Below are 14,705 nucleotides of genomic sequence, written 5' to 3'. Positions count from 1 at the left end.
TTAAATCTTCTCTGCTCTATTCTTCTGTCACAGTGTCTGCTTAATCTATATGTATGTTTTTAGAAAGGTGAGTCTGTGAGGTGAGTCTTTTCAAGAATGGTAAGTGTGAGGACCACTAATTTTGGTATGCAGCTTCCTCTTCTCCCAACTTATAGCAAAGTCAGGGTTTGGTTGTGCCAGGAAAACAGGAAGTGCTGGGAATGGGACGGTTTTCCATAACATGGAAAGGGAGGGGTTGTTCTGAGGGGTTCTATATTCACAGTGGCCACTGGGGGTAGCAAGCCTGCAGGGGAGAGCTGTACTGCAGAGTATCCACTTGGGGCAGCCATACTACCAAGAGAGTGGCCAGCAGTGCTTGGGCTCATCACCAGACCTTGTAAGCAGGGCCCCTCTGCCTGGGAGATAGACCTGTTTGGTGCCCTGCCACCACAGGAGGGAACAGGGGAACGGAGGGAGCCCCCAGCGGCAGTGGTCTGCTCGGGAGAGCAGCCACCCCCACTCCCTGCACTGAGTCCCTTTTCTCTGAACCCTGACTCCTTCCCCATGCCATCAGCTCCCTCCCCTGAAGTACTTGGGCAATACTGAGTAAATCTTCTAATTCCTATTAAAGCAAATGAGAGTTCCTCGTATCCTGTGATGGAAGAATTGAGCACTTGCACTTTTTACAGCTTGAAATTATATTTGTCATTTCTTATATGTCATACTGTATTCAGTTCAGTTCTGTAATTTCTTTTTGAGCCTACTTACCCTCTCATAGGTATATCCACCATACCTAGATAGCTCTGATCATGCATTGCTTTGTCAACTGACATTGTTCTTCATCTTCATTGCATGTTGATGTTTCCCTGGTTTAGTGCATGGGCTTGTAAGTCAAGATCAGGTCCAGGTGGTAGCTGTCAGACTGCTTAGGCATATCAGTTTTGTTTCTCATTAATATGAGGGAAATGATTACATTGCTATCTTACATGAACATGTTTGAAAATAGACCCTTCTTGCAAATAATAGCATATATTTAGGGATATTAAACCTCAGTAAAATAATCACATTTAATTTTAGTCTTTTTTGACTGACATTGTAGAAGTATTTTCACTATCTCAATTTTAGATGCATTTCTGCATGCTGGTTTTTTCAAGTATTAGGCAAACGTTTACTGATAATACTTAAAACGAATAGCATCACAAAAGAAAAAGAGAATAGTGGAGGCTGAGTTTTATTTCCTTAAATTTGGTTAAAGTAATCAATATGTATGTAATGATTACCACCATTAATTGATAATACTTCTAAAATCCCAAGCAAAGGAGATAAGTATTGGTTTGTACAAGATTGACTTAGTGGCAAAGCTAGGATTAGATTGAGCTCCTGGCTGCTAATCTTTTTCCTCTAACCATTACACTAAGTGTCCGAGAACTTCTACGAGGAAGTGTTTCTCATATACTGTACTGACAAACAAGTAGTGTGTTAAGAAATTCTGCTGTATAGACATCTGTTTGAAGAGTAGTATGGCAAAACAAAAAATGTTTAGTGATTTCTTGAACTATATAGGGGACAATTTTTTTTTTTTCGGAAAATGGAGGCAATAACCAGCGAGACAGCCGTTTTAGACTTGAATCTGACCAATAGGGAGTGATTGGTATCAAATCTGAAGATAGAAGCCAATTTGGGTGAAAGTGATCATGATAACATTTCATTTAACTAGTTAATTTTTAACTGGGATTTTACATCCCTAATCACTTGCATCCATTATGTCCTGCATGTGTTTTACCCCACAGGGCTTCACTGGGGAGGGAGTGACACTGAGGCTACATCTACACCACACCTCAAGCACATTTTTGCACAAGTAAATTTATAGTAAATCAAAAGAACAGATTTTGTACTGTAGGTATTCTTCTTTCTACGAGGAATAACTGTTTTTTGCGCAAAAAGAGCCAGTTTGGAGGGGGAAAAAAAAAACCACAAGTGCTCTGGTGGCTATTCTGTGAATAGCAATCAGAGCTTTCTTTTAAGAAAGAGTCCATGCCGTCTGGATGCTCTCTTGCTCAAAAGTGCACTTTTGTAGTGTGGACACGCTCCTGCACAAGAAGTTTTTGCAGAAGATCTCTTCTGATAAAAGCTTCTTGCACAAGAAACCTGCAATGTAGACATAGCCTGAGATCTGAAAGAGGTGAGGGGAAGAAGAGTAACACCTATTCTAAGCTATTTCAGTAATTTAGGGGTGCTTCCACAGTTCAGCTACAATAGTAACCACCTTAAAATGCAAAGACAACAGAAATGCGTATAGGGCTGTTAACTTGTATGTCCTTCTCTGTTGCAGGTATTCTATGGCAGACTATTGGAGGAAGCTAATAGGGGTTCATTTCCAGCTGAGGTGGTCAATAAAATCTTTTCTAATATTTCATCCATCAACGCCTTCCATAGTAAATTCTTGCTGCCAGAGCTTGAGAAAAGAATGCAAGAATGGTAAGAATTGCTTTGAAAGATAGTAAGCCTGTTAGTAATAGGTCTGAGCTAGTGTAGAAATTATGATTGAGATAGAGGACACTTTGCTGTTCAAAAGCTCCAATAAAATTAGCTGCTGGGAATAAGTGTCTGCTGCTCTACTATTTACTAGGGTCTATTTAGTAGTGGAATTAAGCATGTCCTGACCTTAACACATATGTTGTCTCAGTGAAGTAAGTGGACTTACTCACATTTTTCTTTGCTTTCTACTCGATATTAAAGCAGAATTCCGTATATTACAGGTTGAACCTCTCTCAACCGAGACTCTAGTCCAGCAACATCCATGTTCCAGCAGGACCACGGATGTTGCCATACCAGAGCGTCCCAGTTGAGGGCCAGAGGCAGGAGCCACATGGGGGCCAGGAACCCAGACAGGCTGGCAGCAGGGGCCCAGAGCTGAGAGTACTGCCGAGGGAGTCCAGATGAGCCAGCAGCGGGAATGCCAGCAGGCTGGGTCTGCCATGGCAAGATTGGTAGCCCTGGCAGACACGGCAACAGTCTGCTACAGTAGGGCCAAGAGCCCTGGCAGGGGCCGGGAGCCCCAACAGCTGGGCTGGTGCTGCCGCAGCAGGGCTGAGAGAGTTGGAAGCCCCGTGGCTGAGCAATCATCTGTCGTGGCAGGATTGGGAGCCCCGGTGGCAGAACCACGGGCCTGCAGGGCTGCTACCACAGCAGCAGTCTGCCATGGTGGAAGTGGAAGCTCCAGAGGTGGGACTGTGGGCTGCCATGGTAGGGTAGTGGGGCTTATGGCAGGTGGGGAGCTGGCCGGGAGGCCAACCAAGAGCAGAGCCGGGCTGGGGGTCGGGTGGCAGGGGGCAGAAATAAACTCCCCTGGTCCAGCAAAATCTCTCATTTGGGACCACTCAGGTCCTGAGGGTGCCGGACCAGGGGGTCCAACCTGTATTACAAGTTTTAACTTGATAATTTAATAATACCTTGTTCTGGATTCTTTTTAGCATGGTGGTATTGTGGCATTTTTTTCAAGGGCAAGCTATGTTAAAAGAGCAAACCAGGGTAATGTGTGTTAAAATATTGTGAAATGGGCATTTTGTTCTCTGGATAAGCTTTTCCTTTTGCCTCTTTAGTACCACAGCACAGGCATACTTCTAGTTATTTGTAACAGTAGACCTACTTAAACACAGCAGTTGTCATCACAAACTCAGCCTATGTGTTCGACCTAATTCTTCAAAACACAGAACAAATTCTCTTCCTCATGAGCACAAAAGAAGTTTTTTCACCATCAGTACACTGGTCTGCTCCTATGTCATCTCAGTGTTTTCCTGAGTTGTTACTCTTTATCTTGCCATGCAAACACAGGTTTAATTTGGAAGTTCCCAAGGTTTTATTGAATATTGTCTCATCCAGAAACCCCATTACAATGTAGTCCAAATACCAACAATTGTGGGTGTTTTTAGAAGAATTAAGCAATTCTTGATCCATCCGACATCATAAAATTACCTGCTTGTCTCAGTCCAGATTACAGTTGTGAAAAGGTCTGTGCAAAGTGATATTTGAAATTTTGAGAAATGCTAAATGCTACTCTTTTACTGTGTACATAAAGCAACACTATAAACTTAACTACTTTAAGCTTCTAAGTGACTTAATTTTTTTCAAAAGTATGGAATTACATACTTTTAAACCTGATTTTTTTTGCTAGTTTCTAATAGTACTGGAATCTTCTCAGTTCTATTTTAATTGACCACCTGAGTGTTCACCTATAACTGACAAGTATAGTGTTATATTGCTTAAAATGGCAGCCCAGAGAATGGCCATTCACTAAATGAAAATAATGAAAGAAGAATTAACATTTTGCATAGTGCTTTATTCCTTATGTAAGGCCTTCCTACATCATCAAGATATAGCACAAAGATTTTCACTTTTACAGGTCTCCTTTGCAGGTCAAACTGGGATCCTTTGTGTAGCTGGTTCTTGGGGGATTCATTACTTCAGATTTTTTAAAAAATTCATTTTGAAAATAAGTGAAACCCAACATAGTATTAACTAATTTACTATGAAGTTGGCTTGGTCCTCTTGCTCTACAGGGCTGTGACCCCCAGAATTGGAGATATTCTACAGAAGTTATCTCCTTTCCTCAAGATGTATGGAGAGTATGTGAAGAACTTTGATAATGCAATGGAACTGGTGAAAACCTGGACTGAGCGGTCACCTCTGTTTAAATCCATTATTCAAGACATTCAGGTAATTGAGGAGAGACACTGTTTTGTACCTTTTCAAGAAATAGTGTGTGTGGTTTTCTGTATTTCTGACAGATGGTGCTAACGAGGGAATTCAATGTCCAGTCCCTTAGAAAAAACAGGATAGGTAAGGTATTAATATCTTTTGTTGAACCAATTTCTGTTGGTAAGAGAAACAAACTTTTTAAGCTACAGCTCTTCCTCAGATATGGAGAAGGTAACCTTAGTGTCTGAGCTAAATACAAGTTGGTATAGATTAAGTCTAAGGGGTTCGGTTCACACACACTATAGGAGACAGATACCCTTTTTATTTTAAAGAAAGGGTGAGCGGGCACTAGGGCATGTTACAGATTGGTTTTATGGCCCATTACAACAATCTCTGGTAAGTCTGTTGTTTTTAGGGTCCAACAGAGTTATGAATTGAAGTTCCCAAGCTTGTGTGTTGAAGCAGTTACGTAGATTTCCTGTCAGGATGAGGACTGTGAGGTCAGATATGGAATGACTGTTGATAGGTTGTTTTTTTGTGTGTGACCATTTTTCTGTGGTTCTGATTTCATCCATGTAGTTGTTGGTAGGGCTTTTGCGCTAGATGAGGTAAACCACATATGGCAATGAGTATGTGTAGGACCCATAGATACTGAAAACCATGTTGTAGGTGCAACTGAACGTTGTAGCAGTGGAATTATGTCTGTAGGCTTTGCATCTGTTGTTCTGGCAGGCTGTGTTGCCAGTTTAAATTGTTTTGTAATCTGTGGGAAGCTTGCTTCTGATGATGAGCTTGGATAAACTGGGGAATTGTTTGATGCCTCTTAAGGGGTCCATGATGGGGTGTTAGGTGGCAAGTAGGCGCATGCACTCAATGGTGTTTTTATATTGCAACAGGTTCTCAGTGGTATTTCGATAGTCTGTTCCATAAATATTCTATTTTTCTGGTCCCTTAGAAGAAAGTTTGGATCCCATTTTGTTCCATTTAACTTTGTCCTATTTTTCCTTTTCCTTTTTTCCCCTCGTATCTTTCCTCTCCAGTGAAATAACTTTTATGTTTTCATTCATGTAACACACAAGGAGCAGTGTATTTGCTTTGTCAGTCATAGATACTAAAAAGTAAACAACACTTGCTTTTTATACGGTCAGTCTCTAAATTCCTAGTCTGTCATGTTGTGTGACATGACCTGTAGTGTTCCAAAACACTTGAGTTAGGAAGTACATTTACAATCCTAAACTGGAGGTTAAAGGAGCAGATGACTATGGGAATGTATTATCTCTTTGGAAAAGTCTCCGTAATTTCACCTCTCCAGGGCCCCCTCTTGATTTTTCTATCTATTAGTATGGATATCTGTTCAAGTCTACAGACTAGAAGTGTAGGAAAGGAATAAAACATTCCTGCAGTGTAGTACAACTTAAGCAGAATGTTGGTCCTCGGTACAGGACATGGTTTGTATGCATTAGTCTCCTCTACTGCTTATTCCTTTCTAAGGAAATGGGAATAGAGATACATCATTTCTCCCGAAAGTAATGGATAATTACACTGCGGATAACTGGGTTGAAAGAGAGTGCTTGTTTATGTGTTTGTACCACACTAGAGTCCAGAAGAAAATGTCTTGCACTTATGACATTCTATGGTAAACTGTTTGTCCCTTATTAACTGAATTAAATATTTAAGATTAATTATTATAGATAATATTTGACAATTAAGTTAAAATGCAGTATCCTTTGTTGTCTTATTTATGAAATTATTTTGGCTGGATACAAATTAAAAAATTCTTGGGAGGAATTTCAATTATTTGCTTCTGATGAAAAAAGTTATTCTGATTTCTGCAATTAGGAAGTCTTAGGTTAAAATCTCAGATTTTTACAGTTCACTGTTATGAAGATACAGTATTCTTGAATTTAGGTCAGTCGCAGTTTTACATTATCTCATACTAAGTTATGGAAAAATATTGTTTGAACTGTGGAATATAAATATATTTATATTTTCCTAGACACAAAAAGTCTGTGGGAGTTTGACATTGCAACATCACATGCTAGAACCAGTACAACGGATTCCACGCTATGAGATGCTGCTAAAGGATTACCTAAGGAAACTGCCTCAAGATTCCCTAGACTTGAAGGATGCTGAAAGTAAATATTTCATGGACTATGTTATAAGTTAATATATCAATAAGAAAACAGTAATAAAAGGATTCTAAATAAAGCTATCTCAGGAAAAATGAGATAAAGGTCCACAATTGCAGGGAAAATGTCAGTGTATAGTTGCAAGACTCTGAAAAATAACCTATTGTTCTTCTTCGAGTAGTGTCCCCGTGGGTGCTCCACTGTAGGTGAAGGGTCGCCCTGAGCCTCAGATCGGAGCTTTCTATAGCAGTTTCCCCTGTTGAGTCACGCATGCCCAGGAGGCGTCTTGAGCCCTTGCCGCCTCCTGAGGAGAGTGACTCATCCCCCTCCCTTTCAGTTCCTCTTCAACCGCCCTCGCCTGCGGACGGAGCAAACAGGAGCTCCCTGTCAGACTCTCTGACTGCCTTTTTCTCCCTAGTTTAGTTATAGTTCTTTCCCCTGATATCCAAGTTACCTTGCCTGTTTCTTTAAAAAAAAAAAAAAAGAAGAAGAAAAAGAATTTTTAGTAATAAGGGAAATACACTTACCTAACCCCCCTCTCCCCTCGGGGGGGCTTGAATCACCTCAGACCGGGTCTCAGAGATACCGGAGTTTTCACAGCTCTTTAACACAGAGAAGAAAGAACAGATTTTAAAAAAAAAAAAAAAAAAAAAAGAGAGAAACCAACACGGACTGACGACAACAGCAGGAACACTAAAATAAATACAAAAAAAAAAAAAAAAAGCTTAAAGAGGAGAGAACCGGACATGTCCGCCTCCTCAGGCTTTAAAAAGTGCGACCAATGCCGGGACCCTATGCCGGCTTCGGATGGTCATTCAAAATGCATTCGTTGTTTGGGGGAATCTCACTCTCCCCACAGCTGCACCCATTGTAATTCCCTCACGGCGAGAGCCAGGAAAGACCGTGAGCTCCGCCTAAGAATGATTCTATTTGAAAAATCCTTGCAGCCCGCAGAACAGCCGGGAATGCGCCAAGAGCCTCCCCTTCTCTCCAGAACCGAGCTGAGGGGTAGAGCCTCACCATCCCGCTCCTTATCAGCCTCCTCCTGTCCTAAACATGGAGGAGAGGCACACCAGACCGGGAGGACGCCCGCCACAAAGGCTTCGGGGCGATCCTCCCACTCCGCGCCGGCATCGGGGCACGCCACTGCTGAGCGGCCCTGGGAGCGTTCAAAACAGCCGGCACGGCAAGAAAAGCCGGCGCCGAAGCAAACCGCGGTGCCGCTTCAAACAGCGGCACCGCTTTCAAATGCACAGTCTTCTGCGGCGCCGAAAGCCACAGCGCTCCTTAAAGCTACGGTGCCGATTAAAACCACGGCACCGCAGCAGAGTGACCCGCAGCCCAAACGCCTGGCACCACCTCCAGATAAGCAGCAGGATGCTGCACTAACGCTGCCAGGGCAAACTGACAGGCAGCCAGACGACACTGCTATGGAGCAGAGCCAGCAAGAAGCTCTCTCACACAGCAGTCTTTCTGCTCAGTGTCTGCCTTCCACATCCTACTCACCTGGGAAGTCCCTATCACAGCTATCCCCTCCCAGGTCTACACCAATCTTATCCGGCCGAGACGCTCCCCTTCCTGAGGATGATCACCACACATCTTATTCCTCGAGGCACCCATCACCTAGGCAATCTCGCTTTTATGACTACGGAGCCCCACCACAACAGAACCCATGGCACCCGTACTGGCCTTACCCACCCCCACCTTATCCGCAATGGGGACCCTGGGAACACTGGGAATCACGTGGACAACGCTCCCCAATTCACTCCACTCCATCCCGGAGAAGCTTATCTCGGCCGCAGTCCCTACCTCCAGCAATTCTTTCGGATGAGGAGGTGGACCGAATCTCTGACAATGAATCAGACACTCACTCAATAAACGTCACACACTCTGATGCTCCCGATATACAATCAGATGAAGCCGTAGTTCCATCAGATTCTGCACCAATTGACGACCTAAAACAATTCCAAGATCTATTCAAGAGGGTTGCAATAAGCCAGAATGTTTCCCTGCAAGAGGTCCAGAGGAAACAATACCAACTGCTAAAGAATCTCCATCCCACATTACATAGCAAGATTGCCCTCCCTATAGACGAGGCAATAATAGAGACCTCGGAAGACCTCTGGAAAACACCTGCATCCATTCAACCAACAAATAAAAGAATCGATAGGAAGTACTTTGTCCCATCAAAAGACAACGACTTTCTTTTCACACACCCACAACCCAACTCGTTAGTAGTGGATTCAGCGCAACAACGTGCAAAGATCCCACAACACAAGTTGGGCAACACAGACAAGGACCACAAAAAGCTGGACTCCTTTGGCAAGAAGGTATACTCCTCTTCCACCTTACAACTCAGAATATCGAACTACTCTGCTCTTTTAGCAAATCATGACTTTGACAATTACTCGAAACTGGGAGAGCTGATACCACATCTCCCTGAGTCTAAAAGATCCATCCTGAAAACAATAGTTCATGAGGGCCATATGATCGCCTGCACTGCTCTTCAAACCGCAATGGATGTTGCCGACACCGCAGCCCCAATTACAGCTACAGCGGTAGTCATGCGTAGAACCTCTTGGCTCCAGTCATCAGGAGTTCCCCGCGATCTCCAGCCTAAAGTAGAGGATCTGCCATTCGACAAGCGCAAACTATTTGCAGCCACTACGGATGAAATACTCCATAACAGCAAAAATTCCAAGTCTACACTCTGCACGTTGGGCATGTACACGCAGCCCTATAGACGCGGACGATACACCCCATATAACTCATACAACCTATACCGATATAGGCAATATAATAGATCACAGAGGCCCTATGAAGACACTAGACCAAGGCAACAAGGTCCCAGAAGACGCCACAACCAGGCCCGCCCACCAACTACCCAACCATCCAAACAGCAAATTTGAAGATTTGGTCGAGGGCCTGCGACACCCTGCTTACGATCTAGCACTACTCCAACATGGCCATCTGTTCACCCATCATTTGCGCCCATTCCTTCCTCAATGGGAGTCCATAACATCGGACCGCTGGGTTTTGGAAATCATTCGAGTGGGCTACACCATCCCTTTCACCTCTATCCCCCCTACCCTTCCCCCTATCCCGTCCCTCTTCAGGGACCACTCTCACGAGACCCTTCTGAAACAAGAAATCGATCGACTCCTCATCGGAGCAGTAGAAAGGGTACCCCGAGAGTTCCACGGGAGAGGGTTTTATTCGAGCTATTTCTTAACCGAAAAACGAACAGGGGGCTGGAGACCTATATTGGACCTCCGCAAACTGAACACATTTCTCAAGAAACAACATTTCAAGATGGTCACACTCTCCACAATCATTCCTGCGCTAGATCAAGGGGACTGGTTTGCAGCCCTCGACCTCCAAGATGCCTATTTCCATATAACCATCCACCCCTCCCACAGACGTTACCTGCGCTTCATGTTGGGACCAGACCACTTCCAGTACAGGGTTCTCCCCTTCGGCCTCTCATCAGCCCCGAGAGTATTTTCGAAGGTACTGGCTGTCGCGACGGCATATCTCAGACGACAAAACGTCATCATATTTCCCTATCTAGACGACTGCCTCCTAAAGGGATCCTCGTACGCCGAAACAGCCTCTATGATACAGACGACCACGACCCTCCTCAGTCGTCTAGGCCTTCTAATCAACCAAGACAAGTCAACGCTGTATCCAGTTCAAGACATAGAGTTCATTGGTGCACGCCTGGACTCAGTGACAGCCCGGGCATACCTACCTCAACAACGTTTTGCAACTATGCAAGAAATTATAAATGGGATGCTTACAGTTCCTACCACCACAGTACTTACATGCCTCAGACTAATGGGCCACATGGCTTCCACCACCTATGTGGTCCACCATGCTCGCCTGCACTTTCGATGTCTTCAACTCTGGATGGCAACCGTTTATATCCCATCACGGCACCCTCGAAACAAAACGGTTACTATCCCACCACACGTGCTGGGATCCTTACGATGGTGGACAGTGCCAAGCAATCTCTTGACGGGTTCCGTTCCAACAAACCGAACCCACTATCCAAATCACCACAGATGCTTCCCTGCTAGGCTGGGGGGCACATATGAACGGCCACGAAGTTCAAGGCAGATGGTCCCCAAACGAGACACACTTACATATCAATCTCCTCGAGTTGAGGGCAGTAAGGAATGCCTGTGCACACTTTGCCTCCGCCATCGCCAATCACACAGTCCGCATCCTAACAGACAACATCTGCACAATGTTCTACATAAACAGGCAGGGTGGAGCCCGCTCCCGCTCTTTATGCGCGGAGGCTATTCGCCTGTGGAACTCGTGCATCCGCAACCAAGTCACCCTCATAGCGTCCTACTTGCCCGGGGTGAACAACATCAAAGCGGATTCACTCAGCCGAAACTTCGCTTTGAACCACGAATGGGAGTTACATACGGAGGTGGCGAACTCAATTTTCCACCAGTGGGGATGGCCATCGATAGACTTCTTCGCTTCTACCCAGAACACCAAATGTCCCCAATTCTGCTCACGTGCGGGACTTGGCAAACACTCTCTGGGAGACGCCTTCCTGATCAATTGGACAGCCTCCCTACACTACGCCTTTCCTCCCATACCGCTCATCCCCAGAGTCCTGCGCAAGATCCTGAGGGACAAAGCCCTAGTCATCCTGATTGCGCCATCATGGCCTCGACAAACCTGGTACCCATACCTTCACAGGCTAGCGGTCCAGCCCCCCTACCCGCTACCGTACCGGATAGACCTACTATCTCAGAACAACGGCAAGATACTGCACCCACAACTCAATACCCTGCATCTTCAGGCTTGGCTTCTCTCTGGTTCTCAGAGGTAGAAGATCGCTGCTCCCAGCGAGTAAAGGACATCCTCCTCCAGAGCAGGAGACAGTCTACTAGGAAAACTTACCAACAGAAATGGGCACGTTTCTGTCACTGGTGACAGCGAGTCAAAATGGAGCCCCGTGCCTCACCATTAGATACCATTCTAGATTACATTCTGGACCTTAAAGCATCAGAACTCTCTATCTCTTCCCTAAGAGTACACCTCTCTGCAATAGCAGCATTTCATACACCGGTAGATGGATTCTCCGTTTTTAACCACCCTATTACAAAAAGATTCCTCAAGGGACTCCAGAATGTATACCCACCACATAGGACTCCACCCCCCTTGTAGGACCTAAATCTTGTTTTGAACTACCTCACCAGACCTCCCTTTGAGCCACTGGCAACAGTGCCACTTCCTTTCCTTTTTATGAAGGTCTGTTTCCTCTTAGCCATCACCTCAGTCAGGAGGGTGAGCGAACTTGGAGCGTTAATGTCAGAACCTCCTTACACAATTTTCACAAAGGATAGGGTCATACTTAGACCCCACCCCACGTTTTTGCCAAAGGTCGGTACAGAATTCCATATTAACGAACCGATCGTGTTACCTACCTTTTTCCCAAAACCGCACTCGTCGCAGACAGATGCCACTCTGCACACTCTGGACATCCGGAGGGCTCTGGCCTTCTTCCTAGAAAGAACAAAACCATTCCGTAAATCTGAAAGACTTTTTATCTCCATCGCTGAACGATCCAAAGGCACACCGATATCATCTCAACGAATCTCAAAATGGATATCTACATGCATAATTAAGTGCCATTCTCTGGGCAATAGACCGCTGATATGCCCACCAAGAGCACACTCGACTCGAGCCACGGCTGCCTCCACAGCCTTTCTGAGCAATGTCCCCCTAAGAGACATTTACCGGGCAGCGACATGGTCTTCAGATCATACCTTTGCTAAACATTACGCCATTCTTCCACAACTTAAGAGTGACTCAGCAGTTGCCACAGCAGTGCTCTCCACCACTGCCAAACACTGACTCCGGCTCCCTCCAACCATATACTGGGTACTGCTTTGTAGTCACCTACAGTGGAGCACCCACGGGGACACTACTCGAAGAAGAAAAGGGAGTTACTCACCTTGTGCAGTAACGAGTGTTCTTCGAGATGTGTGTCCCCGTGGGTGCTCCACGACCCTCCCTACCTCCCCTCTGCTCGGAGTCGAAATTACTCGGGCGGAGCCGAGGAACTGAAAGGGAGGGGGATGAGTCACTCTCCTCAGGAGGCGGGAAGGGCTCGAGACGCTTCCTGGGCATGTGTGACTCAACAGGGGAAACTGCTATAGAAAGCTCCGATCTGAGGCTCAGGGCGACCCTTCACCTACAGTGGAGCACCCACGGGGACACACATCTCGAAGAATACTCGTTACTGCACAAGGTGAGTAACTCCCTTTTAATGCTGATTTCGTAGGCTAGCAATAGAGCAGCAAAATTTACTGTATGTCCTTTCTGGAATGGAGCACAAAAAATTGTTGGTTTTTTATGTGATTTTTTGCACCCATTTTTTTTAAACTACACCATATGCATAAGGCCAGGGCTGGCTCTAGGTTTTTTGCTGCCCCAAGCATAAAATATTTTGGCCACCCCTTCCTCCCCCCTTTTTTGTCCGGGAAAGGTCCGCAGCTTGCATGGCTTGCTGGGGGTGTGCGCGCGAATGCAGCTTGTGCGGCTTCCTGGAGGGTGGGGTACGTGCTTCAGGGGGAACCCAAACCCCGGGGCGTTTTCATCTCCTACGAGAGTGCCAGGGACTCCCTACGTGAGGACAATGGGAGGGCAGGTTCATCCACAGCAAGCCAGTTAAAGACCTCCAAAGCATGCAGCTGTTCACATCATCTAGTGCTGGAGTCCTGGTCCCACTCCTCACTCTGCAAAGGGATTTCATTACTAGAAGCCTTATAATCACTCAGACTCCAACCCCAACACACAAGCTGTCTAACTCTTGGTGTCCATGGACAAGAATCAGCCTCACTATACAATGACGCAGTTCAAAGGGATTAAGAGAACTTCTGTTTCAACTGTCCAGAACAAGACAGGCACCAGACAACAAAACCCCACTAGCCTAAGACCTATTCCATGAGTGCAGCCCTGTGCTTTCTCCTTCAGGGACGGACCAAACAGTCTCTGAAGCAGGGTGGATTGATTTAAATAGCTTTGATTTAAATCTCTAATTTTAATCATGATTTAAACTGGCAAGCAGAAAACCTAGGTTTAAATTTACTAACCAGGAGAATACACTCAGTACATCTAACAACTAAATAAATGCCCAAATAATTGTGTAACTTACGTGTAACCAGATTCTTAATTCTTACATTTTTATTCTATTACACACCATTTTGTAATAGGAACACTTAAGAGATAGGTTTTATCCCATTTATTATTTGCTGAGTGGTGGATACTTTTTTTTTTAAACCTATGATTTGCATCTACTTCTGTCTGGACGTAAATTCTATTTAAAATAAACAAAACCAGCATTTAATTTTGTATGAAATAAAACTACCTTAAATATGAAGGACACAGAACAAAAAAAAAGTATCCAAACACATTTTGCATCTAAAATTCATTTATTAAACAAAGGAAATATCCATAGTGAATTTAACCAATCGAATGTAGTCATCATGTTCTTCAAGATGTTAGAACACTCTTATAACCAGTTTTTTACTGAGAGAAGAGGAAAACAAGTTTTTCTGCTTCGTCAACTCTCGGTTTTGCAATGGTGAATAAACTAATCATTGAATTGAACTAGCTGAATAAACCAAAGTGATAAAAACATTCTCTCTTCACCTGCAGAAGAAGCTACTGCTGATGTAAACACTGGTTCCAGGTGCTTACACAGCAACTTACACCAGTGAACTGGTAGAATTTCTTTAAAAGTTGACAGGAGACATGTTCTATTTAATTTTTAAACTTAATTCATAAGTTATTTAAATAGGTTATGATAAATTTAGGCCATGACCATTTTAATTTAATTTTAAAGATATATTATTTAAAATAAAGCCTATT

The 14,705-nt window shown here is 44.5% G+C and overlaps 1 protein-coding gene and 1 long non-coding RNA gene across 9 annotated transcripts in view; one reads left to right on the top strand and one right to left on the bottom strand.

Annotated features, from left to right (window-relative positions):
• FGD4 (FYVE, RhoGEF and PH domain containing 4) overlaps nucleotides 1-14,705 on the top strand; it is a 180,247-nt gene that overhangs the window by 144,313 nt on the left and 21,229 nt on the right. For all 8 annotated transcript variants that reach the window (XM_006114387.5, XM_075940356.2, XM_075940334.2 and 5 more), the window contains exons 6-8: nucleotides 2,312-2,457; nucleotides 4,539-4,695; nucleotides 6,674-6,812. In XM_006114387.5, coding sequence (XP_006114449.3) covers nucleotides 2,312-2,457; nucleotides 4,539-4,695; nucleotides 6,674-6,812 — 442 coding nt within the window. The remainder of the gene's footprint in view (nucleotides 1-2,311; nucleotides 2,458-4,538; nucleotides 4,696-6,673; nucleotides 6,813-14,705) is intronic.
• LOC142831092 (uncharacterized) lies at nucleotides 7,282-12,916 on the bottom strand. Its single transcript, XR_012906761.2, has 3 exons — nucleotides 12,787-12,916; nucleotides 12,257-12,335; nucleotides 7,282-7,408 (listed from the first exon to the last, which is right to left on the bottom strand). It is a non-coding gene; the product is annotated as an uncharacterized LOC142831092 (long non-coding RNA).

This window comes from Pelodiscus sinensis, chromosome 1 (assembly GCF_052426305.1).
Source record: "Pelodiscus sinensis isolate ZL-2025 chromosome 1, ASM5242630v1, whole genome shotgun sequence".
Taxonomy (NCBI): Eukaryota; Metazoa; Chordata; order Testudines; family Trionychidae; genus Pelodiscus; species Pelodiscus sinensis.
This window is presented reverse-complemented; position numbering and strand designations above follow the sequence as displayed.